The sequence below is a fragment of the Macrotis lagotis genome, chromosome 7, assembly GCF_037893015.1.
Source record: "Macrotis lagotis isolate mMagLag1 chromosome 7, bilby.v1.9.chrom.fasta, whole genome shotgun sequence".
In the NCBI taxonomy this organism is placed as follows: Eukaryota; Metazoa; Chordata; class Mammalia; order Peramelemorphia; family Peramelidae; genus Macrotis; species Macrotis lagotis.
This window is the reverse complement of record NC_133664.1, coordinates 213,869,410-213,893,721: the sequence shown is the minus strand read 5'-3', so window position 1 is coordinate 213,893,721 and position 24,312 is coordinate 213,869,410. Positions and strand designations below refer to the sequence as shown.

At 34.6% G+C, this 24,312-nt stretch overlaps 1 protein-coding gene across 4 annotated transcripts in view; it reads right to left on the bottom strand.

Moving 5' to 3' along the window:
• The window catches only part of CAPRIN2 (caprin family member 2), a 59,493-nt gene that overhangs the window by 10,146 nt on the left and 25,035 nt on the right, over nt 1–24,312 (bottom strand). Inside the window, exons 9-17 of one of the 4 annotated variants that reach the window (XM_074194794.1) lie at nt 16,044–16,721; nt 13,978–14,097; nt 12,657–12,738; nt 9,258–9,313; nt 8,512–8,601; nt 3,920–4,030; nt 2,423–2,594; nt 1,298–1,480; nt 115–215 (exon numbers count right to left, since the gene is read on the bottom strand). In XM_074194794.1, the coding sequence (XP_074050895.1) occupies nt 115–215; nt 1,298–1,480; nt 2,423–2,594; nt 3,920–4,030; nt 8,512–8,601; nt 9,258–9,313; nt 12,657–12,738; nt 13,978–14,097; nt 16,044–16,721 (1,593 nt within the window). The remainder of the gene's footprint in view (nt 1–114; nt 216–1,297; nt 1,481–2,422; nt 2,595–3,919; nt 4,031–8,511; nt 8,602–9,257; nt 9,314–12,656; nt 12,739–13,977; nt 14,098–16,043; nt 16,722–24,312) is intronic. The other 3 variants (XM_074194795.1, XM_074194796.1, XM_074194797.1) reach the window with 3 other exon arrangements.

Genomic DNA, 24,312 nt, shown 5'->3' with positions numbered 1-24,312 from the left:
ATCGAAGTAAGTTTAGGAACATTTCATTCTTCAGAAATGGCTTTTAAAAAATATTCTAGTACAGCTACTCCTTTAATTCATCAATAAGTGAGTCGGTATGTTATCTTCCCTTACCCTTTGGGAATATGGTGTTCCAGGATATTCTCTAGCTTGGAACTGTAGCTGACCAAAACTGCCATTGGCAATGATAGGGGATCCTCTGTAAGTTTCAAAACCTAAAAAATTAAAAATTAGCACTATTATACTTCTTAACTTATCCTTTCCTTTGCTGAAAAGACTTACCTTAGCTTTGAATATATTACTTATATTTACAAATTTGACTTTATAAGTTGACATAAAACAAGATATGTATTTTACTTTAGGGATAAAATAAAGGTTCAATCATGGGTCATCAACTATGTTCTGAGGGTCAAATCCAGGTCCCTTTTCATACTGCTGAGTTATGAATGGCTTTTACAGTTCAAAATATAATATAATTTTGTTTTAAAATGTAAAAACCCTAGTCATTTGGCCCACTGGCTATAGTTTTGCCAACTCTTGATTAAATCACAGAATTTTCTGGAAAACTCTCAGACTGTTGAATGTGTTATATTTAGGTCACTGAGGTTACTAAGGTTTACTTATTATGCAAAAAAAAAAAAAAGATTTGTCAAGAAGCAAGAATCACTAATGAATTTTCATAGGAAAGAGATAAACACCTACCCCCCCCACTAAAATATGGACAGATTTTCCTATGTCAAGGAATATAATCAACTTTTTTTCATCATATTTAAGAAATTTATCACATATACATGGTACTTGGTACATGGTAGAAGCAAAAGTCAAGACATTTAAGTCTGATGAAACCTATATAGAATTTGTTGGGAGAGCAAAACAAAAGAAAAATGAGGTAACCAAGTACATAATCTCAGAAGAATTGAATGTAATAATACCATAACAATTAATCATGAAGAATTAACTATATAAACATTTGGGAATATAATTATGAACTAAAGCAGAGTAAGGGATGTAAAATGTTAAGAACAGACATAATCACTACATTAATGCAAAGGAAACAAAATAAAACACTAGAACTCAGACAAATGAAGGCCTCTTGTTTCCAGAGGACCAGTGAAACAATTCTTTTTCCTCTCTCAGTAGATACAGAATGGGTCAAAGGTGATACAAGTCTTGTTTATTTTATCAGATATTTTATTTTATAGGATAAGACTCTTGTAAAGAAAAGCAATGAGCAGTTTAAAAAAACACTAAAAAGACAAAAAAATGAAGCATAACAGAAATTTATTCGAAACCGTACCTTTATATCCACCAGGGGAGCGAAAGGAATTTGTCAGTGATCTCCCGCCACGAGTACATCCTCTAACAGATCCTCGGTTACTAAGATATGATTGAGTGGATCTGGAGAACACATTAGTCTGGGCAGGATAAAAGGCAAGGCTACCACTGCTTACTTGAATTGCTCCCTCAGGCTGACTGTTTGCTACACAAGGAGAGGATTCATAAGAATATCAAGAGAAGAATTATGAATATTGTTGCTGAAAAATGTTACTGAAATGGAGAAAACGAAACAAAAACCTCTGTGTCTATCACAATCAGATGGACTTTGGGTCTTCCAAACTTCAAGTCCAACATTCTATACTCTATAACAACTGATTTAGATTAAACTATATAATTATTATCTCATTTGAGCCATCATCACCTTTTCACAGATGAGGAAATCGACACAACTAGATGCTAAATGACTTTCCAGGGTCATACTTTCAGACATACTTGACTCAAATTGCCTATTGTAAGCAAACAGCCTGGGTTCACACACACTAGTAATAATTTGTAATCTCCGAGTTCTCCAATGAGATTGGCAAGAGTATTTTTATATCAGCAATAAATGGGAGATTGCATAACAATAAATTGAGAGCCACTCAGGCAGGAAGACCTAGTTTTAAAACCTGCTTGATCTTTACACACAATGTGACCACAGGTAAATCCCTTAACCTCTTGCTACTGAAAGCAGTTGTAAGATATTAAGTTATAAACACGCTGCCAATCTCTATCAATGGAAGGGAATTTCTGGGGCGGCTAGGTGGCACAGTAGATAGAGCACCAGCCCTGGAGTCAGAAGTACCTGAATTCAAATCCGGCCTCAGACACTTCCTAATTACCTAGCTGTGTGGCCTTGGGTAAGCCACTTAACCCCATTGCCTTGCAAAAATCTTTAAAAAAAAAAAAAGAAGGGAATTTCTATACCAGAAATCCCCCATCCTGATTATAAACTATTACTGTACCTAAATAAAAGAGAAAAAGTAGTGATATTTTCAAGGTCCCTCAAAGTAGACAGACACTCTCATGCTCTCTTGTATTTGTGTTTTCAGGGCTTAGTATACAATTGCTGTTATCATCCATTCACATTTCATGTCTTTCTTACCAGTTTGTTCTTGAGAAGGAGTAGTGTGCTCCAGATGTGTAGCTGGCAACTGACATTGGGGTGCTGTCTGTGTACTTGTTGTAATATAAGTCTGATTATATTCACTTGAATAAGGTGAGTCTTTTATCTCTTGCTCTTTCCGAGGAGGCAAAGGTGCATTTACACTGAATACCTAAGAGAGGCAATTGCATATTTTCAGTGGTTTGCAATTTTTCTTGTAAGAGAATTTCATCAAGAGCTATCTAACAAAATTCCACAATGTTCAAAACTTGATGGTAGTTTTAGATTCCTTACAGGATCTAAACCCTATTTCAAAATACAAAACCCAGATAATGGAACACACAAAAAAGGCTAACATAAACAATATATAAAATTTGCACTTATTCTAATGATTTATTTTATGTATGGAGAATACATGTAGTTTCCATATTAAAGAATCCTTTAATGATTACTCATTCCCATTCACATTTATACCCTAGTAATGCATTTATTTTCTTGCCTTTTCTTAAGATATTAATAACAATATCTTCTGAATATCTACCATGCTCAAGATATGGAAGAGATAGAAAAAAGACAATCTTTATCTATAATTTAGAGGACACAAGGAAAATGAAGAAAATAATGTGCAGTTAAAAGCAGTTCACAGGAGGCAAAGAAAGTTTACTATGTATGACTTTGATATGGTCAAGAAAGGCTTCAGACAAACCAGAGAGGCAGTTGTGATAAGTTTCAAAAAAGAAAATGCATAAGGCATAATCAGGGGACAGTGAACTGAACCATATTAGAGGTTTTTGATTTTTTTCTTTAAGTCATAAAAAAATTAATTTGGTGACTATTAAGAGCTCTGAAAATGAGGCTAAAGAATTTGGATCTCACCCTAGTAGGATAACATTTCATTGTTTTAGGATCTGGTGGTAGGCAGCTAGATGGCACAGTAGATAAAATACCAAATTTACAATTAGGAAGATTCATCTTTTTGAGTTCAAATTCAGCCTCAGACACTTACTAGCTATGTGATCCTAGAAGTCACTTAACATTTTTGCTTCAGTTTCCTCATTTGTAAAATGAGCTGAAGAAGGAAATGACAAATCACTCCAGTAGTATCTCTGCCACAAAAGCCCCAAATGGGGTCATGAAGAGTTGGACACAACTGAAAAGACTGAACAACAGTAAAAATCTGGTGATAGTCTTCTCATATTGCCTTTACATCCTATTTTTTAAAAAAATCAGCAAGGGCAACAAAGTGTTCCAGTGATACTGAATTTGAACTCTGATATGCTCTTTTAACGTATGTATTTTGCATAAAATTTTTTAATAAATACTTTGACAAATACTACAAAGCCTCAGGAAAAAAAAAAACTTTCTTATCCCACTAGGTATAATATATAGTTCAAGTGTAAAGGAAGATAAAGTAAATATCAGAGCAACATGACCCCTGAACCACAAATTCCTTTCATCCTGTCTGCATGGCCTGAAGGGTACTATATTCATGGTTACCGTACTACTACTTGTTGAAGGTGACTGGAAGACCTGTTTCTGGGAAGCTTGTGATATAGAGGGATTTGCAGAAGGTAGTGAAGTTCGCTGCTTACTTGGAAGAATTGCTGCCTAAGGAAAAAAAAAATGATATAGTTTTCAGCCTGGATCCATTATATACCACAAGTTGTTAGCTTACACTAAACCTCAGATTGTCACAAGTCAGCAGGATGATTTTGGACACAGCTAAGCAAAAGAATAGCCTATGCTTACAATTCAAATGTTGAATCGCTGAGGATGCACACCAGTGCTTGATTTGCAGCAACATGCTGACAAAGTGAAAGTGTCTTAATTGAGTATAGGCCCTTCATCAATTTAGAAGATTAACAGTTGAAAAATGCAGCTAACACACTCTTAAATTTATAATTTTCTAATTAAACTAATTCAAAATTTGCAAAATGTGGATAAAACTGCAGTCTTAGAAAATTCTAAAACTTTGGGCCAAAGTATAATTTTCAGATGTTTGTATTCAACAATTTAAGTTACAAAATTAGAGGGAAGCTGCTAGAAAACATCAAGAGTCAAAAGTTAAATAAGTCTATATTTATATTAATAATCAATTCTTAACACAACAATAATTTTTCAGTTCATACAAGTGAGGAAAACAAATTATATATAACAAAAGGTTAAAAGAAAATCACTGTCAGCTACAGGTTAAATTTAACTATCACTTAACTAGATATGAGAGCAAACTTTACATCCATATTCAACAGACCATCATGATGCGTGGGAGGGCATCATACTAAAAAGTGGATCAGTACCTTAAAATGGACCAGTTTCAATTTGGCACTAAAACCTAATTATTACTCTAAATTTATTTGGAATATCATTTTATGTGGTTTCCAGAGACTTGTTCTTACAAAACAGTATCATGCATGTACCATGCAAAAAAGCAATTACGTAGAACTAGAAGTCCTTCGATAGTTTTGTCAAAATAGCACTTTGACAAAGATAAACAAGAAGGCAGCAGCTATCACGGTTTAGTGAATAGGGTGCTAGATTTAAAATCAGAAAGATCTGAGCTTAAATCTTCTCTCTGATATAGAACTTCTCTGCATATCAGTTTCCTCATCTAGAAAAAAAATGTGAATAATACTTGTAATACCTACCTTCGAATGCTTCAAAGACTAAAGTGAGATTTTATGTAAAAGATTTTGCAAACTTTTAAGTACAATACGGATGTCCTCTATTACTATATCAGTTACTCAGTCACTGAGAAAAATAAAGCTGCAATAAACCCTTCATTTCAATTAAAGTGACAAGAATAAATATTTTTTCCTCTAAGTAATCCTAAAGCTAACACATTATATTAGGGAAACAAGTCAACTCCTTATAATCTTTAAATTCTTTTAGCTACTATTTAGAAGCTTAAACCTAATAAAGATAAAAAGCCTTTCTTTCATTCTTCAATATAAACTAAAATTATTCAAAGAATAATAAAGAAAACATACAAGTTCTTAAGTGCTTTCACTACCCCAAATTATTCTAGACAAAAAGCATGGTAACCTCTGATAATTATTTAGGTTTCTCCCCTTAAAAATGTCAAAGTAACATTGGTATAACTCCCAGTTCTTCAATTTCTCAATTTAGGATTTAACCTAAATTCCTATCTCCAATTGACCACATACAATTTGTTTTTAAGACCTATCAATTTCACTTTTACAACTCTCAAATAAGTACCTTTCTCTTCTGTGACAATGCCACCTCTCTCTTGCAGGCCCTCATCACCACATGGCCTGAATTATTCCAACAGATGCTTCCCTCACTTCAATCCAGGCTCCATTCCTGGTCTGATCACACCTTACCCCCCTACTCAATAAACTACAATGCCTTGAGGTGGCTAAGTGGCACAATGGATAAAGCACTGGCCCTGGAGTCAGGAGTACCTGGGTTCAAATCTGGTCTCAGACACTTAATAATGACCTAGCTGTGTGGCCTTGGGCAAGTCACTTAACCCCATTTGCCTTGCAAAAAAATAAACAAAAACAAAACTATGGTGCCTGTTTCCTCCAGGATAAAATGTGAAATGCTGTTTGGTATTCATAACATAACCACAGTCCCATCCCCTTTTTTGCCAGTCTTCTTACACCTTACTTCTGAACACATACTCTTCAATTCACTGACAATGGTCTCCGAGCAGTTTCATGAACAAGACATTCCATCTCTAAGCTCAAGACATTTTCTCTGACTATCCACCATACCTAGAAAGCTATCACAGATGACTCTGACTACTGATCTCTCTGGCTTTCTTTAAATTCCAGCTAAAGTCTTCCCCAATCCCTCTTAATTCCAGTGCTTCCCCTGTTATTTATTTATTTCCTATTTAGACTGTATTTAACTGTACATATTTGTTTGTATGTTGTCATCCTCATTAGATCTTCTTTGAGGGAAAGAATGTCTTTTGTCTGTTTTTCCATCGCTAATTCATACAGTACCTGGGCTGAGTCATCAGACTTTAAACAAAGTAAGTGATCAGCACCAGAAAAAGAGGATTGGGCCAAGACTACTGAAATAACTCCATCCTGTCCAGTCAAAGAAAGGTCTTAAATCTAACCCAATCCTCAAGAACTATAAAGGATAAAAAGTGGATGAAGATTATTCACATAACAGTAGTTGAGTTTTTAGAAATATTATGTGAGACTAAGAAAAATCTTAAATTCTATGTTTCTTGGGGTTTTTAAGTAATCTATCTCAAGAGTCTTGGCTCTCTCTGCAACCTACCCATGTTTTTCTATGACTTAAACCCTTCAAGTACAACTCTGGTGTGATACTAAGCCTAAGACTCCCTATAAGACTATAGAACCTTCCATGCTCCAATCAATATTAGCTCTATTTCAGACTCAACCCAACAAAATGCAATGGACAGATGCTTCTAATCCTAATGTCTTTTCTCATTGATTATATTTAATCTATCTTGTATCTATTGTGCAGTTATTTAAATGTTTCCTTCCTCAATAGACTGGACATTCCTTGAGAGCAGAGACTATTTTTTATTTTTCTTTTATTGCCAGTTAGCACTGAGTAGGTGATTAAAATTTTTTTTACTATTTTTACTGACTAGCCAAGTTAAAGCACCTGACAGACTCTATTCCAATACATAAGACAGATAATGGAATCTAGGGAGTATGTATGGCAAGATTTCCAATTATTAACTTATTAATTAAAATCCAATTATTAACTTATTAATTAAAATCAAGAGGTCTAAATTCCTCTAACTACATATTAAAAGAATTTAATTAAGTACACAGTTCCCACTGTCCTTGGCTATTGTTAGGATATCTGTAAAGTCAAGAGTTCAAATCAGGTGATAAGCAAATAAATCTTTAGTTACTTCAGGTATGATAATAGTCAGAGGCTATGAACATGACCTCAAGTTTCAGAGAATATTAACTACCTAGAATGAAAGTGAATAGCAAAAGAACCTTCCATGGAAAAACTTGCACATGACCTTGGGCCATCCATAGCTATATGCCTTCTTTGTTCTGTTTCTATGTAATATCAGACCTGGGGTTGGGAAGGGAATCAACAATTTTATAACTTTATCCTGCTGCCCACCTGATAAAATTGGCCTCTGTTGAGTACTCTTCAGTTAACCTAATCAATCCTAATAAAGTCCATTAGTAACCAAGCTAGGATAAGCCTCTCTTTCTTTGTAATCTAGTATTCTCTCAGAAAGTATGCCACTTTACCATTGGCAGATTGTACAGATCTGCCCCTTCGCAATACATACCACCTTTGAGTTCATCCTTCCCAACACAATTACTTTATAACAGGTTGAGTATACTTTCCAAATCAAATTTCTATTCCCTTTGACTAGTTATTTAGCTTTTTTCCTTTATTCTATCAAAGCAGAATGGAGGATAGTTTGACAGAAACCACAGTTTATCACTCAACATATTAGTCAAGCATAGCTAGAATCATGCAATTGGTTATTACAGTTTATAAATAAAGATAAATCCTATTATTGTTACTTCTACTCAGTAACAGGGCAGCTAGGTAGTGCAGTGGACAGAGCACTAGTCTTGAAATCAAGAGGACAGGGGTTCGAATTCGACCTCAAACACTTGACTCTCATAGCTGTGTGAGACTATGGGCAAGTCATTTAACCCTGGCTGCCTCATATGCAAGGCCATCTCCAGTCGTTCTGATTTATATCTGGTCACTGGATTCAGATGGCTCTGGACAAGAAAGTGAGGCTAGTGCCAGCCTCACTCAAATCTAATTCACATGCTTGTCATGGCAATACCTCCCTGACGTCGTGGTCTTCTTAGAAAATGAAGGACAGGGGTGGCTAGGTGGTGAAGTGGATAAAGCACCGGCTTTGGAGTCAGGAGTACCCGAGTTCAAATATGGTCTCAGACACTTAATAATTGCCTAGCTGTGTGGCCTTGGGCAAGCCACTTAACCCCACTGCCTTGCAAAAAAAAAAAAAAGCCCACAAAAAAAAACCCTAAAAAAAGAAAAAGAAAAAGAAAATGAAGGACAAAGAATATTACTTAGTAATCAAAGTAAAACAGATTTTGCTTTAGGATCAGAATCAATTTATCTTTTACCTTTACCTCCATCTCCACTTCAGATCCAGAAGAAGCTTGATCAGAAACCACTAAAGAATTTGTACTACATTTAACAGGAGAAGCAGCAGCCTAGATAGAGGAACATACAATTCAATTTCAACATACAATCCACATTTTTGCCATTTAGGGATTTTTTGAGCATGAATATGATTTAATCAGTAGTACAATGATAGCATTCAAAAAAGTCTATAAAGTACAAATAGTTAGATCAAGAACTATACTCTAACATTCTCCCAGTTCTAAAATGCTACGGTACTAAGCAAGTTATTCATGGAATACAGAGTTCAGGAACCAGTTTAGCGGGCAAATCATACTTATTCCTTTCACTCCCAATGTATATTCTACTCTGTCCTAAAATGACTTATTCCAAGATAACATAAGATCAGTTCCAGTGGCTTTCAAATTTTACATTATTACACCTTAGACACATATCTGAGTAATGTGTAGAACAGGGATTTCTCATTAGGCTGTGTTCTATTCAATTTCAATCAATGTATAGCATGGAAACAATGTAAAGATTATCAGACTGCCTTCTATGGGGGGGATGGGGAAAGGGAAAGGAGAATGGGGGAAAATGTATAAAATTCAAAACCTTACAAAAAATGTTAAATAGAAATTGCTATTGTATATAATTGGAAAACAAAATATTAATGAAAAAAACAGATGCCATGTTCTTAGAAATTCCAAGATTAAGTGACTAACAACTCAAGAGACCAAGAACTTACTTGTAATGGCTCTTGAAGAAAGTCATTTTGGTTGGGTAGTTTCTGTTCTATGGAAGCTGCAAAATATACAAGTAAACTAATGTTAATAGAAAGGAGATTTTATTTCTTCCATCTCTTTAAACAAGGTAGCAAGTTGAAGGGATTTTGCAGACAGTACTAGTTGAAGTTGAGATAGAGCATTAAGGGTATGATAATGTATTTTTAAAATAAGGAAGGTGAAGAAAGATGACAAAAAGGGGGGGGGAAGGATACCTGCTCCCATGCAATGATATTCCAAGGATTTAAAAAAAAACAGAAGAAAATAAAACATTTTGAACTTGAAATAAAAGAGCTACATAGTAAACTACAGTATACAAAACCTCCTTGTTTCCCCTATTCTAAAAACTTTCCCCTAGTCCTGCTACCAACCACCTCAAGCAATTGGGAGCTCTTATCTATTACCAAATATATAGGGGAGAGGAAGGAAAGAATTCTGGAAGTATAATCAAATCAATATTGCCACTGCCACAGGAAATTTCAATATACTTAAATTTATTCTAGCTATAAAAAAACAAAAACAAATTTCAAGCTGCATAATAAGAGATTTAGTCTCACATACAATCCTTTTTCTATTCCTTTATAACAGGAAAAATTTATGCTTATGAGTATCATAATGACAACAAAGTGAAAAAATAAAAAAAGAATGTAAGTTATTCCTTGAGGGCAGGAACTGTCTAATTTTTGTATTTGTGACACAACACTTTGCAAAATTATTTGGTCAAAGCAAATACTTCATTTTTTTCATTCATTCACTATTCAGATTCTTAATAATCTGGTTTCTATTCCTACTTCTATCCAGAGACCCTTACCTCACTATCATTAAATGAAATGGATTTTCCTCCTTTCCTGAGTTCTTCAAATCTCATCCCTATCTTCCTTTCTCTCTGTTTACTTCTTGGTACTGTCTCCTTTTAGCTTCAATGACACTATTTAACGGTTCACATTTTGACCATTCCTTCTACTTTGTGCTGATAACTCATCTCCAAATGTGAGATACTACAAAGTTATACCCTACACCCTCTTATTTTTCTACATAGTTTCTCCATTGGTGATCTCATCTCTTTCCATTCTTGGGATGGGAATGACATTCATGTTCCTTCAAGGCTCTATCAGACGCCACCTTCTCCGTGAAACCTTCCTCTGACTTCTCCTTCCCCTACAACAAGGAAAAATGCTACTTCAATTTCTCAAATCACTTTTCCTGGGTCTCTCCCTTATATAATTTCAGGGAATTTTCCTTTCCCTTCTACCATCATCATTAAACTGCAATTTCTTTAAAAGGAGGGCCTATACTATACTATGGATGTGCAGAAGACAGCTCAAACTAGCTTGTAAGAGTCTACTATATGCCATAAATCAAGATTAATCATTACATTGATAGAACAGACCTAATAATGATGGAGAAAATGTTAATAATGCAGATTAAACTTAATTGCTAACAATTCACAAATCTACATCTCCAGCCCTAATCTCTCTTTAGATTTACAATCTTGGTCTCCATCAACCTTTGAGACACTCTGATTTGGATGTCCAGTAGACAGTTATCCAATAAATCTTAAAATCAACATGTCCCAAACTGAATTTATTATCTTTTCCACTAAACCTACCCCTTGCAAATTTTCTCCTTCCTGTTGAAGGACCACCAGTCATCAGGCCTACCATCTTGGTGATATTCTTCAGTCTTAGCTTTCACTTGCTAAGAACTGTTTGGTTCACCTTTGTGACTTCTCTCAACTATACCCCTTCTCTTCCTTGATGCAGGCCATCATCCCCTCACTTCTAAACTATTTCAATAGCCTACTAATTAGTTTGTCTGCCAAAAGTCCCTCCCCATTCCAGTCCACCTCCATTCAACCAACCAAAACTAATTTATCTAAAGCACATTTCTGATGATGTCACACCATCATATTCCAGTGGTTTACTACTATTTCCAAAATAAAACACAAAATTGTCTATTGGGCCTTTAAAATCCTTCAAAAACTAACCCTCCCTCACACTCCTACCTTTCAAATCATCTTACACCTTATCTCTCCCAATATCAATGACACTGGTCTCTGGGCTATCCCCAATCAATGGCTGAAATATGCTCCCTCCTTATCACTTCTGGCTTACTTCAAGTCTCCACTAAACTCCTACCTTCCTGCAAGAAGCCTTTCTCAGTCTCTCTTAATTTTAGTGCCTTCACTGTGTTTATCACTTTCTATTTATACTTACATAGCTTATTTGTCTATTTATTGTCTCTGTCATTAGATTTGAGCTCTTGGAGGACAGGGACTATCTTTTACCTCACTACAGTAGATGGTTAATAATACTGACTGACTTACATGTGTTCCTCTCTTCTGCTACCCTTAGTAAGTTATTCAGCATTTACCAGAATACCACCCTGGAATAAGATGACTTCTGGAGGAGAGTGAAGCTGACACTTTGTACAGCTCTGCCCTACTGATATACAATTCATTAACAAGTAAGACATCACCCTTATGATGTTATAGGTCCTCTTCAAGAACAAAGAAGATCTAATTATACCCACCTTTGTATACTGCCTTGTACATAAGAGACACAATATAGTTTTGCTGCATTGAGTTACTGTAAAAATTAGAGCTGAGTCACTTAGAAGAACCAAAGTTCAATGATATTCAATTTAACAGATTATAAGATATCCATTTTTCTGGCTGAGTAATTTGACATCTGTACTAGGTTTAAATGTATAAAACAGTTTCAATCCACCCACAATCATTTTTTAAAGTCCTAGAAATACAAATGCAAAAATGAAACAATTCCTGCTCTCAAGAAGCCTGAATTATAATTTTAAAAAGTTTCACATGTATTTTAATTACTGCTAATTTGAAGGTCAACTTAACAGAATATGAGAATATTCTCCTAGAGAAGAAGGCAAAGCTTCAAATTTTATATTTCAAATTATATATATGATATATTCCAAGAAGTAAATCATTTTAATGTATTACCCGATGTCAACAATTTCAACAATTACATAAACCAGAGACAGGGATCATTCAATCTATGGGCTGTATAAGACCTGTGAAATCCTTTGGTCTGGCACTGCTACAGCAATCTCAGGCAGAACTTGAAATTCAATAAATTTAGGAGCTTTTTTAGAAGATGAATTAATTAAATGATTAATCAAATAAAGCAGGCTAGTTTTTAAGTTGATACTTTTGTATCGCCTGCAAATGATGTTATAAATATCAGAATAGCCCTTGACAACAAAGTTCCCCACTCCTCCCTTAAACATTGGGCAGGCACAGATGATTAGTCAGTTTGAAGATCCTTCTGACTTGGCAGTATTTTCCACCAGAACCACTCTTTAGTTACACTTAAGGTTTCAGACTGATTACATACCTTCAGGACCATCTGGAATAACTGAAGGCAGTTTTGGTGAAGGAATGGCACTTGAAGGCTTGTCAAAATCCAAAACCGATTCCTTAAGTTTACAATTAGGGAAAAAAAAGCACAATTAAGGATTATGAAGTAGAAACAAAAATCATTAATTCATTTAAAAGTCCTGTTACCAGTAAGCAAGCTATAGATTCAAATTTGCCTGTGTTTACTTTTAAGATGCATGGTACTTTTACTAATAAGCATATTGAACTTATGTCCTCCTACCTCCTATAATTTTTTAAAGCAGTTTTTTTAAAAAAGTCTAATCTAAAGCAGCTGCCATAATAATAATTGAAGCTGCTTTCTACAACTATATGAAATAATTCTCATTGGGGAGGAGGGGCTCATGTGTCAGGAGGGACAAAACCAATTTCCAAAACATCTTGACATGATACTATCTTAGTAAGCTTTCATTCAAGTAAACTAATATAGTTCATGTTACTGAGTTCATGATATCCCTTGAACTTGAATTACCTCTTTCTTCCCTATACCAGTCACATCCAGGGAGTAATTAGATGGTGCAGTGCACTGGCTTTAGAATCAGGAGGACCAGATTTCAAATCCAGCCTCAAAGACTTGAAACTTACTAGCTATGTAACCTTGGGCAAATCACTTAACCCTGATTGCCTTGCATCTAAAACCATCTCCAGTCGTCCTGATTCAATTGGAAGGCAATAGATGACAAAGTGAGGCTGGTGACTTAGCACAACTACCCTCACTCAAATCCAATTCATGTGTTTGTTATGGTATCACCTCCCTGATGTCATGGTCGTCTTCAAAAATGAAGGTCAAATATTATTATTAGTCATATTCAGCCTTTCCATGAAGCCATCTTTTTTATACATTCAATGACCTCGACATTTGAACTGTTTACAATACTTAGCTGATACCACATGATTTGCTTTTTCTAGCTTTTAACATAGCTTTTTGCAACACAAGCAGGTAAGTGGTCCAGTAAATAGAATGCTGGATCTAGAGACAGGAAGACCCGAGTACAAATCTTTCCCCTTACTAGTTATCTAATGCTGAATAGCTCACTTAACCTCTCAACATCTCAAGATTGTTGGAAGAATAAGATGAAAAAGCTGTAAAATACTCTGAGCACTACATATAAATATTAGGCATTACTATATCAAGAGATGTGAGGATGTTAAATCTTAAATATTAGCACATATATAGTGGGTACCTCAAATTTATTCATTTGAACTAAAATGCTATCAAACAGCTGTTTTAATGACCCTATTTATTAAAGAATCTTCTTAAAAACCACTTAGATTCTTACCTGCATAAAGTTATAAGTTCCCTGAATCTGAGTCATCAGATCCTGAAGTTTTTCCTTCCTTAGAACTGAATCACTTGGAAGGGCAGGAGTATCTGTAGACTGATTCAAAAGCTTAGGCACCTGAAAAAGAAGTTCATAAGGTAGAAGAAAATAAAATTAAATTTTTCTACTAAAAGAAATTTTCGCCATTCAGTTACTAAGAAATGATTTATAACAGCATTTGATATCCAGACTCACTAAGGAAAAGAGACTGCACAAGCAAGGTTCCCCTAACTTTAAGATTTTTAAGTCCTTTTGGATGGACTCAAAAGTTATATTCTCTTCAAAATCATAAATATAAGAACTGTATTTTTAATCTTATTCATGATGACTTAGGGTCATCATTGCCATACTGCACAGTGCAGTGATGCAACTCAAGGCGGACGTGTATAGTCCTGATGACTCATACAGAAGTGACTAACAAAATAAAATGAGACATGGATGCAATGTAGCTACCACGTATCATTTAGTATTGAGAGCCAAGTTCATAAACATAGATATTTACTTCCTCAAGAGTCTTTTTGGCTTCTTTCATGTTCTAGGAAGTTAAGGTTGTTGTATAAAGTTAACTTCTAGGTTATCAAAACATTGACATACTTTACCTTTAAGTTCTACCATTAAGTATAATTATACCTATTACAATAAATATTCTGGATGCTAAGCTGTATGTTAAGCAAGAAGGGCTAGCCAAACACGTGCTTTTTTGATCTCTCAATAAATACTTTGGGAAGTTGATAGGCTCCAATACAAAAAGCTATCCTTATACTAAACTCCATTCAAGAGTAAATAATGGTAGAAAGAAGTCATATATATATATATATAAAGACTCTGATTTTACATTGAAAAAGGGGAGGAAGGTTATCACAAAGACATATTTGTTAAGTTCTCTAGTTTTATAAACTTGGGTGTAAAATTATATTGTTAAGTTTACTTATATCCCAAATTTAGTCCACAGAATACAAAAGATGAGCAACTTGTAGAGGCAGAAGGAGAAAAACTAAGAATGGTGATTTAAAAAAAATGTTAAAAAAAGGTAGTATAGGATAAAAACATTAGATCTGTGGCAATAATTTTGCCACCAAGATACACTCTCCATTAGACAGTTGTGAGATAGGGTCCATTTATTCATTTTATTCTAGGCTTGAAAATGCTCAAGGTTTCAGAGAAAAATCTTGATTTGAATTCAATTGCAAGAAAGTCTTCTGAGGTACAAAACACTAGCCAATACAAAAAATAAATGCTGCAATAAGGACAACATAAATAATTTAAAACAAAAGGATTACAGAGACAGGAATCCATGGGGATTATGAAAGATCCACTAAAACCTTTTAAAATCCATTAATAAACTTGAATTTGAATAAAGGGGCAGATTTTCCAAAGCAAAATCAATAATAAAAATAATTAAAACTATTACCTCAAAGGTGTTTTCTAGAACATAACTTCTCTTCCCACCCACCCCCACCCCTAGTCTATAATGTTTTCTTATTCTTTTTCCCCCACTGTGTCACCCTGGAAAGAAACATTTTTATTCCCACTTTGTCCTAGGGCACAATTCAAATTTGCATCATGTCTTAGCTACCAAAATGTTTTAACAAATAGGTACCAATTGATATTAGGAAGCAGCATGATTAACCAAACCAGAAGATATCATTATTGTGTCTAGAATATATTTCTATTATAAAAGGTTCTCTTTAAACCATAACGTTTTTGTATAATATCAACTAGTTTCACTTCAAGACCATGTTGCTATCTGTGTTCTCAGTTCTAAATTTTAAGGGTCACCATTTCAGTACCAGTGCCTGTGATTCTGGCATCCAAGTTAATTAGCTAGTTTTCAGATGAGGAAATTTCACTTCAAATTGAAGTAGCTAATTGGAATATCTCAAAGATAGCTGGATCAAGTAAATATAGAACAAAATTAAATCTCTTTTAAGCTATTTTAGCAAGGGTTACAAAAAAGAATCACAATCTAATTAGTTAACAAGTCCTCTATAATGCTAACAGCAGAATAATACCCATCAACTTACATCTTTGGATTCTGCATCATAATTTCTGGTCATCAGCTGCTCATTTACTACAAGGTTTGCTGTGGGAGGTCCCCAGGACTTTGAAGGAGACTGTAACTGCTGCAGCAAAGCCTGTTTCTGACTCTCAACACTGGCTTCCCATGGCTCTGGAATCTCAGATGGCTTTGTATCTTGTTCTTCACGAATCGAAGTTGGCCAAGACCTAATGGCTTTCTCTTCTTTTTGTGCAGAAGGAGTCCAAGATTTGGGAGTCTGTTTCTTTGGTTCCAACTCTTTCTGCAGAGGAGCAACCCAGGACTTTAGTGATTCTTGTTTCTTCTGTTCCTCCTGAGCACATATTGTATTAGACTTAGAAATGTCTTGCTCCCATGTCCCATGAACTATGTTGGATTTAGAAATTTCTTGCTTCTTATGTTCTTCCTGAAGACCAATAGTAGTTGATTTTGGATTCTCCTGATTCTCCTGTTCTGGAGTTAATACAGATTTTGCAGTCTCCTGTTGCTTAACAGAATCCCAAAACATCAGAGACTCCAGCTTCTTCTGGTCGTCTAAGTCAGCAATCACTTCCCAGCATTTTGTAAGATTTTGTTTCCTGGTATAATCTTCTTCCCAAGATTGCTGTCCCTCTGTTTTCTTACTTGAATATTCAACCTCAGATAGGTAATGTCTGTTAAGAAACTAAACCAGAAAAGTCCATTTATGCTTATGATAAAAAAATTAGTAAGTTTATGTATTTGGTTGAATAAAAATGTGCCTGTCTTTGCCGAGCTCTCTTTCACAATGCCACAAATAAAATTAGAGCAGGAGATTAGACAAAGGAGGCTCATGATATAATATTTCAAGTAGAAGACACAGATGAAGAAATTGAATAAGGAGCTCAGAGAGCTATATTAAGTCCACAAAAACAAAACTTTTAACTATTGGAGGACCATGGATCACATCCTGGATCTTGCTTAATGCTGTAGTCTTTGATTGCTGAAGGAAATAGCTAAAGACTAGAAGTGTTTCTACACTTCCTTGATTAATTCTTTTGGGCTTCCTAGATCTATCTAAGATATAGGCAATTCAATACATTACAAGGGAAAAACATTTTGACATATGACTTACTGGGTTAGACTTTTTTTTTTTAGATTTCCCAAGGCAATGGGGTTAAACGGCTTGCCCAAGGCCACACTGCTAGGTAATTAAGTGTCTGAGGTTGGATTTGAACCCAGGTACTCCTGACTCCAAGGCCGGTGCTCTATTCACTGAGCCAACCTAGCCACCCCTGGGTTAGACTTTTAAAGCATTTATGTATTATGAACAAATTTGATTGATACCAAAAGTTAAATAATGGTTCAACATATAAAAAAACCATATGAAGATGCCAACAAAAGATGCAGAAAAGGCTTCTGATGGAATTGTGACAATCATTCGTGTTTTTAAAAAAGCATAGCAAAAATATCCTTCTTTAACATTATCAAAAGTACTTAACTAAAACCAAATACTAAAAGATTTATGGCAGGATCCCAATAGGATCAGAAGTTAATCAATTCTGTCTATTGCCACCAATACTTTTTTGTCAAAGAACTAGAAAGTCTAGCAGTAATAAGAAATTAGTATAGGAAAGAAGTCTAAGACCCCAAGTAGCACAATATTTTTAAAATGTCAAAAACCATCGGGATTACTGACAAAACCCAGAAGAAACAATCATTTAAAAGGCAAAACTTTCTCCTGAAACAAACTAAGTTAATCCTTATCTAATTATTCAATTATTAAATCAGGTATTAAAAATCAATAATCAGATTTTTTTGAAAAAGAAGTATTCAAGGGCAGCTAGGTGGCACGGTGGTTAGAACACAAATCCTGGAGTCAAGAGGACCTGAGTTCAAAATCAGCCTCAGACACAATAATTGCCTAGCTGTGTGACCCTGGGCAAGTCACTTAACCTCATTGCTTTAAATAAATAAATGGTATTTGGCATTATTATTTCCTAAATTATCACAAAGTAATAATTACTGAAACTATCTCATTGATAAAAAAGAATAGACTATTTATATCAGTCTAGTCTTTAGCAAAGCCAAGAAAATAAAATACTAGGGAAAGAATTCTTCCCTCCCTTCCTTAAGATAGTAACCAGATACAAGTTATACATGTGCAATCATGTAAAATATTTCCAAATTAGTCATTTTGCAAAAGACAACTTGAATAAAATTAAAATAAAAGAAAGCAAAAAATAACATGCTTCAGTCTACATTCAAACAATATCAGTTCTTTGAGCAGATCATTAGTCCTTTGGGATTGTCTTAGATCATTGTAGTGCTGATAAGAGTCCAATCATTCATAGTAATTCATCGAACAAAATTGCTGTTACTGGATACGATGTTCTCTTGGATCTGTTCATTTCACTTGGCATCAGTTCACGTAAGTCTTTACATATTTTTCTGAAATCATCCTGCTTGTCATTTCTTACAGTAAAATATTTCACTACAATCATGTACCACAGCTTGTTTTCAGTCATTGATAGGCAACTCATGAATAAGCAATTTAAAAAAGAAAATAACACCAAGTTGGAAGGATGTAAGAAAAAAAGATTAAAAACAAAATATGACTAAGACATGTAGCTTTAAAGAAATTAATGTTTATCATAAAAAACAACTATAAAGGAAATATAAGAAGACTTAAATGAACTAATGCATTCATAAATCAAAACACCATAAAGTCACCCAAAAACATAACATTAAAGAGTTTAATGGGTAACAAAACATAGAACACATGACAATAAAGTTAGTGCTTCTTTCACAAATAACATGATTCAGTAAAAATTAAAATTGATCCAGATATCCAGCAGTACTCTCATTTTTATCCAAGAATGTTCCATATGAAGAAATATCTTGTATCACTCTTAGATTCTGGCGTTTTAGGATAAATATTCTTATACTTGACCACAAATCAGTGGTCTCTAGGATACATAAAGGTGGGTGTTTAATATTTTTATTTGCTTTTTTTCTTCAAGGCTATGGGGTGAAGGGACCTGCCCAAGATCACACAGCTAAGTATTAATTGTCTGAGGCTGGATTTGAACTTGGGTCCTCCTGATTGCAGGGCTGGTGTTCTACTCACTCTGTCACCTAGCTGTCCCCAGTGTTTAACATTCTTAAACAACTGCATTTTTATAATTAAAAGTCTTGGTCTAAATCTCCTTGAGTCTTACAGGACAGCCAGCCAGGTCACAAAAAGAAGAATGCCAAATAAATCTTGACACCATCTTTCTTCAAAACAAGTATTGGAATTCACTCTATAACTAAACAACCTTCCTCTCTCATCATGAAAGAGGGATTTGATTCCTTCCTAATGATCCCAATAGAGAGGAAGAAAATAAAACTTAAGACAGCTGTCCTGTATTTTAAAAAAAACTGTATAATACCTACAAGTTTCTTTTTTTTAAATATAAATATAGATATATTTATTTGTTCTTCAAACTATATATGATAGTTTTTTTACCAGTCTTATATTTTTGCAAGGTTTTGAGTTCTACAATTTTTCTCCCTCCCTTCCTTCCTCTCCCCTCCCTCCAAAAGAAAGGAGTCTGATACACTAAAACATTGTTGGTGGAGTGGTGAACTCATCCAACTTTCTGGAGAGCAATTTGGGATTATGCCCAAAGAGCAACAAAAATGTGCATACCATTTGACCCAGCAATATCACCACTGGGTCTATACCCTGAAGAAATGATGAAGAAGGGTAAAAACATCACTTGTACAAAAATATTTATAGCAGGCCTGTTTGTCGTGGAAAAAAATTGGAAATTAAGTGAATGTCCTTCAATTGGGGAATGGCTTAATAAACTGTGGTATATGTATGTCATGGAACACTAATGTTCTATTAGAAACGAAACAAGGAGGAACGGGAATTCAGGGAAGCCTGGAGGGATTTGCATGAACTGATGTGAGATGAGCAGCAGAAAAATACTGTATACCCTAACAGCAACACAGAGATGATGATCAACCCTGATGGACTTGCTCATCCCTTCAATGTAACAACCAGGGACAATTTTGAGCTATCTGTAAAGGAGCATTCCCATTTGTATCCAGAGAAAGAATTATGGACTTTGAACAAAGACCAAAGACTATTACCATCAAATTAGAAAAAAAGCATTACATCATAATCTTATTTTGCTATCTCATACTTTATATTTCTTCCTTAAGGATATGATTTCTCTGTCATCACATTCAACTGAAATCAATGTATAACATAGAAACAAAGTAAACACTAACAGAATGCCTTCTGTGAGGGGGTGGGGGGAAGCAAGCAAGAATGGGGCAAAAAAATTGTAAAGCTAAAAATAAATAAAATCTTTCTTTAAAAAAAGAGGGGTAGCAAGGTGGCCAGCCCTGGAGTCAGGAGAACCCGAGTTCAAATCCAACGTCAGACACTTAATAATTACCTAGCTGTGTGGCCTTGAGCAAGTCCCTTAACCCCATTGCCTTGCATAAAAAAAAAGTAAAAGCTTTATTAAAATCCCGAAAAAGGAGAACAGGATATAAAAAAGTAAGACCATAGGAATTAGAACTCTTAAAAGGAAAATTCAAAAGGATAAAAATGATGGTTCAGGGCAGGGGTGGGAAACCTCTTTTTTCTGCCAAGAACCATCTGAATATTTATAACATCATTCAAGAACTTTATGTGGTAAAACATTTAATTAATTTTCTTAAAAAGCACCTAAATTTAAAGAATTTCAAGTCCCGCCTATAGTTGCCTTGGCAACTGTAGACCAAAAGATCCTCCAACTGGAGGTTTACTGTCCCTGGTTTGGGGGGGAAAAAATGTCAAGAAAATAAAACCATGGATTAAAAAAAATGGTACACCAATGCAAAGAGTTGCAACCAAATATTAAAAATACTATAGCAAATTCAAATGACTACAAAGTTGTCAAAACATGAAATGATTACAAACTAAAGACAACTAACCTTAAAAGCAGAGTTTAGTAAATCAATGTCTTTCAAAAAATTTCCTTAAAAAAAATAAAAAAAGACATTTAACCAAAAACTTAAATTTCACACTCTAGGAAATTTTACAAGAAAATCCGTCAGAGTTATTGGAAAAAGAGGACAAAGATGTTAGTATATAGAACATGACAGGGAAAACCTGCATTTAAATCACCCAGATGTAAGAATTTCAAGTTACACTTGGGGCGGCTAGGTAGCGCAGTTGATAGAGCAGCAACCCTAGAGTCAGGAGTACCTGAGTTCAAATCCAGCCTCAGACACTTAATAATTACCTAGCTGTGAGGCCTTGGGCAAGCCACTTAACCCCATTTTCCTTGCAAAAAACCTAGGGGGAAAAAAAGAATTTCAAGAGCATTTGGCACTGAAAATTTTGATGGCCAGAAGGAGACAACTGACATACAATGGCACATATATAATCTCCCAAAACATTTTACTCAATGAAAAATAAAGATAAGGCAAGCATATGACACCAAAAAACAAAGCAAAGGCAAATGCTAGGAAAGCAAAGCATATTCTTTTGGGGGAAAATGAATTTTGATACAGAAGCATTTTTTTTAAAGATTTGTAATAGAAGAAATGTCTAAATATTTTTTAAAAAATATAATGGGAGAGTCTTTGAAATGCAAAGAAAATAAAGCAAACTTGTTGAAATAGCTTAAAATATTGAACAGATTGGTTGGGACTAGAAGACTTGGAAATTCCTTGGAAATTTCATCTAGTCAATAAGGTCATGGGGGGGGGGGGGAGAGAGAGAGATATGAGAAAAGATTTTTAAGTGAACAAGATTCAATAATTTATGTATCCCTAAGCTTTAGAGAGAAGGGAGGCATATTTGTAGGAAAGCAAGAAAATTAGGATAGTTTTGTAGGTACTTGGAGCTGATTTTTTTGTTTTCATATTACTTTCATTTCCAAACACATTCCTTTTGTTCCCCTTCTCAGGCAGCCAATCATTTTAACAAAGATTAAAAAGAAAAAACTTATCAATTGTGTTTGATACAAATAATGCTGCACTCTGCAAAGAAAGGAAGATCAACACTGGTCCTTAAAAAAATTTTTTTTAATTTTTAGAGAGGATTTCATTATTATTTACTTTTTATTTTTTGTTTATTATTTACTAATGGGATTAACCCACAAAATGTTGGGAAAATGGAGGACTAGAAAACAGTAACCAATATTTTGCTGTAGAAAAGATACACTAAAATACCAGATTTATTTAAAATAAGTGACTAAAGTAGAAAATACTAAATTTTAGCTGGATTAAAAAAAAAAGCAGAAGCAGACAAGTTGGACAAATCAAGGATAAAAACCCAATCAAGAAAATCAAGAAAGGGCAGCTAGGTGGCACAGTGGATAGAGCACCTGTCCAAGAGTCAGGATTACCTGAATTCAAATCTGGCCTCTGACACCTAATAATTGCCTAGCTGTGTGTCCCTGGGCAAGTCACCTGACCTCATTGCCTTGCAAAAAACAACAACAAAAATCAAGAAAATTACAACACAAGGGGACAAGAATGAAATAACAGCAATATGAAATGTTTATTCACTGAATATCATACCTTTTTCTTTAAGTAATTAAGAACTAACTGCATTGCAAAGAGATTCCATGTGGAAAGATATTCATTGGGTACTTAAATCTAACAGAAAGATATAAAAAAAAAGTATGAAAAACGATAATTCGGGGCGGCCAGGTGGCGTAGTGGATAAAGCACCGGCCCTGGAGTCAGAAGTACCTGGGTTCAAATCCGGTCTCAGACACTTAATAATTACCTAGCTGTGTGGCCTTGGGCAAGCCACTTAACCCCGTTTGCCTTGCAAAAACCTAAAAAAAAAAAAACCAAAACGATAATTATAATTATCACTAGAGCTTTATATAGAACCTACTTCGCAGGTACTATTCTAATAAGTATTTTACAAATATTATCTCATTTGATCCTAACAACAATTCTGGATGGTAAAGTGCTATCATTAATCCTAATTTATAGCTAAGGAAAATGAGCCAAAGTTGGTTAAATGACTTTTCCAAGTTCACATGGCTAGTAAAGGTCATATTTGAATCCAAGAATTCCTGACTCCAGACTATTGCTCTATCTACCATGCACCCAATTTATCTCTAGGTAAGACTGTTTCGTGATAATTAAATAGAAATCTTATTTTTTGCTCCTTCATAAAAATCTTAATTTTTGCTCCTTCATAAAAAAATATTAACAACCATATGAAAGATAGCTCCAAATTACTAATAAAAGAATTACAAATTAAAATAATTCCAAGATTTACTCATCAAAATGTAAAAGATACTAAAAATATCTGATGGGGGGAGCTGAGAGAAGAAAGGAACAAAAAATACATCATTGATAGAATTATGAAATAGTTCAATTAATTTGGAAAGCAATTTGGAATTTGGGAGGGAGGGAAGGGGAATAAATTGGCCATACCCTCTGATGTACAGATCCTGCAGATAGCTCAAGACAGTAAGTCCCATAAGCAGCAAAAATATTTATAGCAGCACTTACTGAGGTAGGGAAGACCTGACTTCAGTTAAAGTATGCAGCAACTGGGCATTATTTAAACAAATTCTATCTGTGATGCCCATTGCCTTTATTGAAATACCACTGAAAAAAGAGGGGTTTGGACTACACAGTCCTTTGTGGTCCCTTTGAATTCTGCCACAAGTCACAATAAATGAAGAATTTTGTGAAACTTGGGAAGATTTGTGAAAAATGATACAGCAAGCAGAACTAGGCAAATTATATAGATTTATAAAATAAATGCAAAGAAAATGATGAAATTTCATATAATGACGAAACAGCCCTAAAACAGAAGAGTTGAAACAACATATGTACTTCACTGAGGAGGTAGGAGAAAGACTAGATGTAGAATATAGGACAAGCTGTTAGTTCATGCATTGGTTGGTTTTTGAAAAAGGGTAAAAAAAAACATCACTTGTACAAAAAATATTTATAGCAGCCCTGTTTGTGGTGGCAAAGAATTAGAAATTAAGTGAATGTCCTTCAATTGGGGAATGGCTTAGCAAACTATGGTATATGTATGTCATAGAACACTATTTGTTATATGACCAGGAGGGACAGGAATTCAGAAAGCCTAGAGGGATTTGCATAACTGATGCTGAGTGAGATGAACAGAACCAGAGAAAACACTGTACACACTAACAGCAACATGGGGGTGATGATCAACCTTGATGGACTTGCTCATTCCATCAGTGCAACAATCAGGGACAATTTGGGACTATTTGCAATGGAGAATACCATCTGCATCCAGAGAA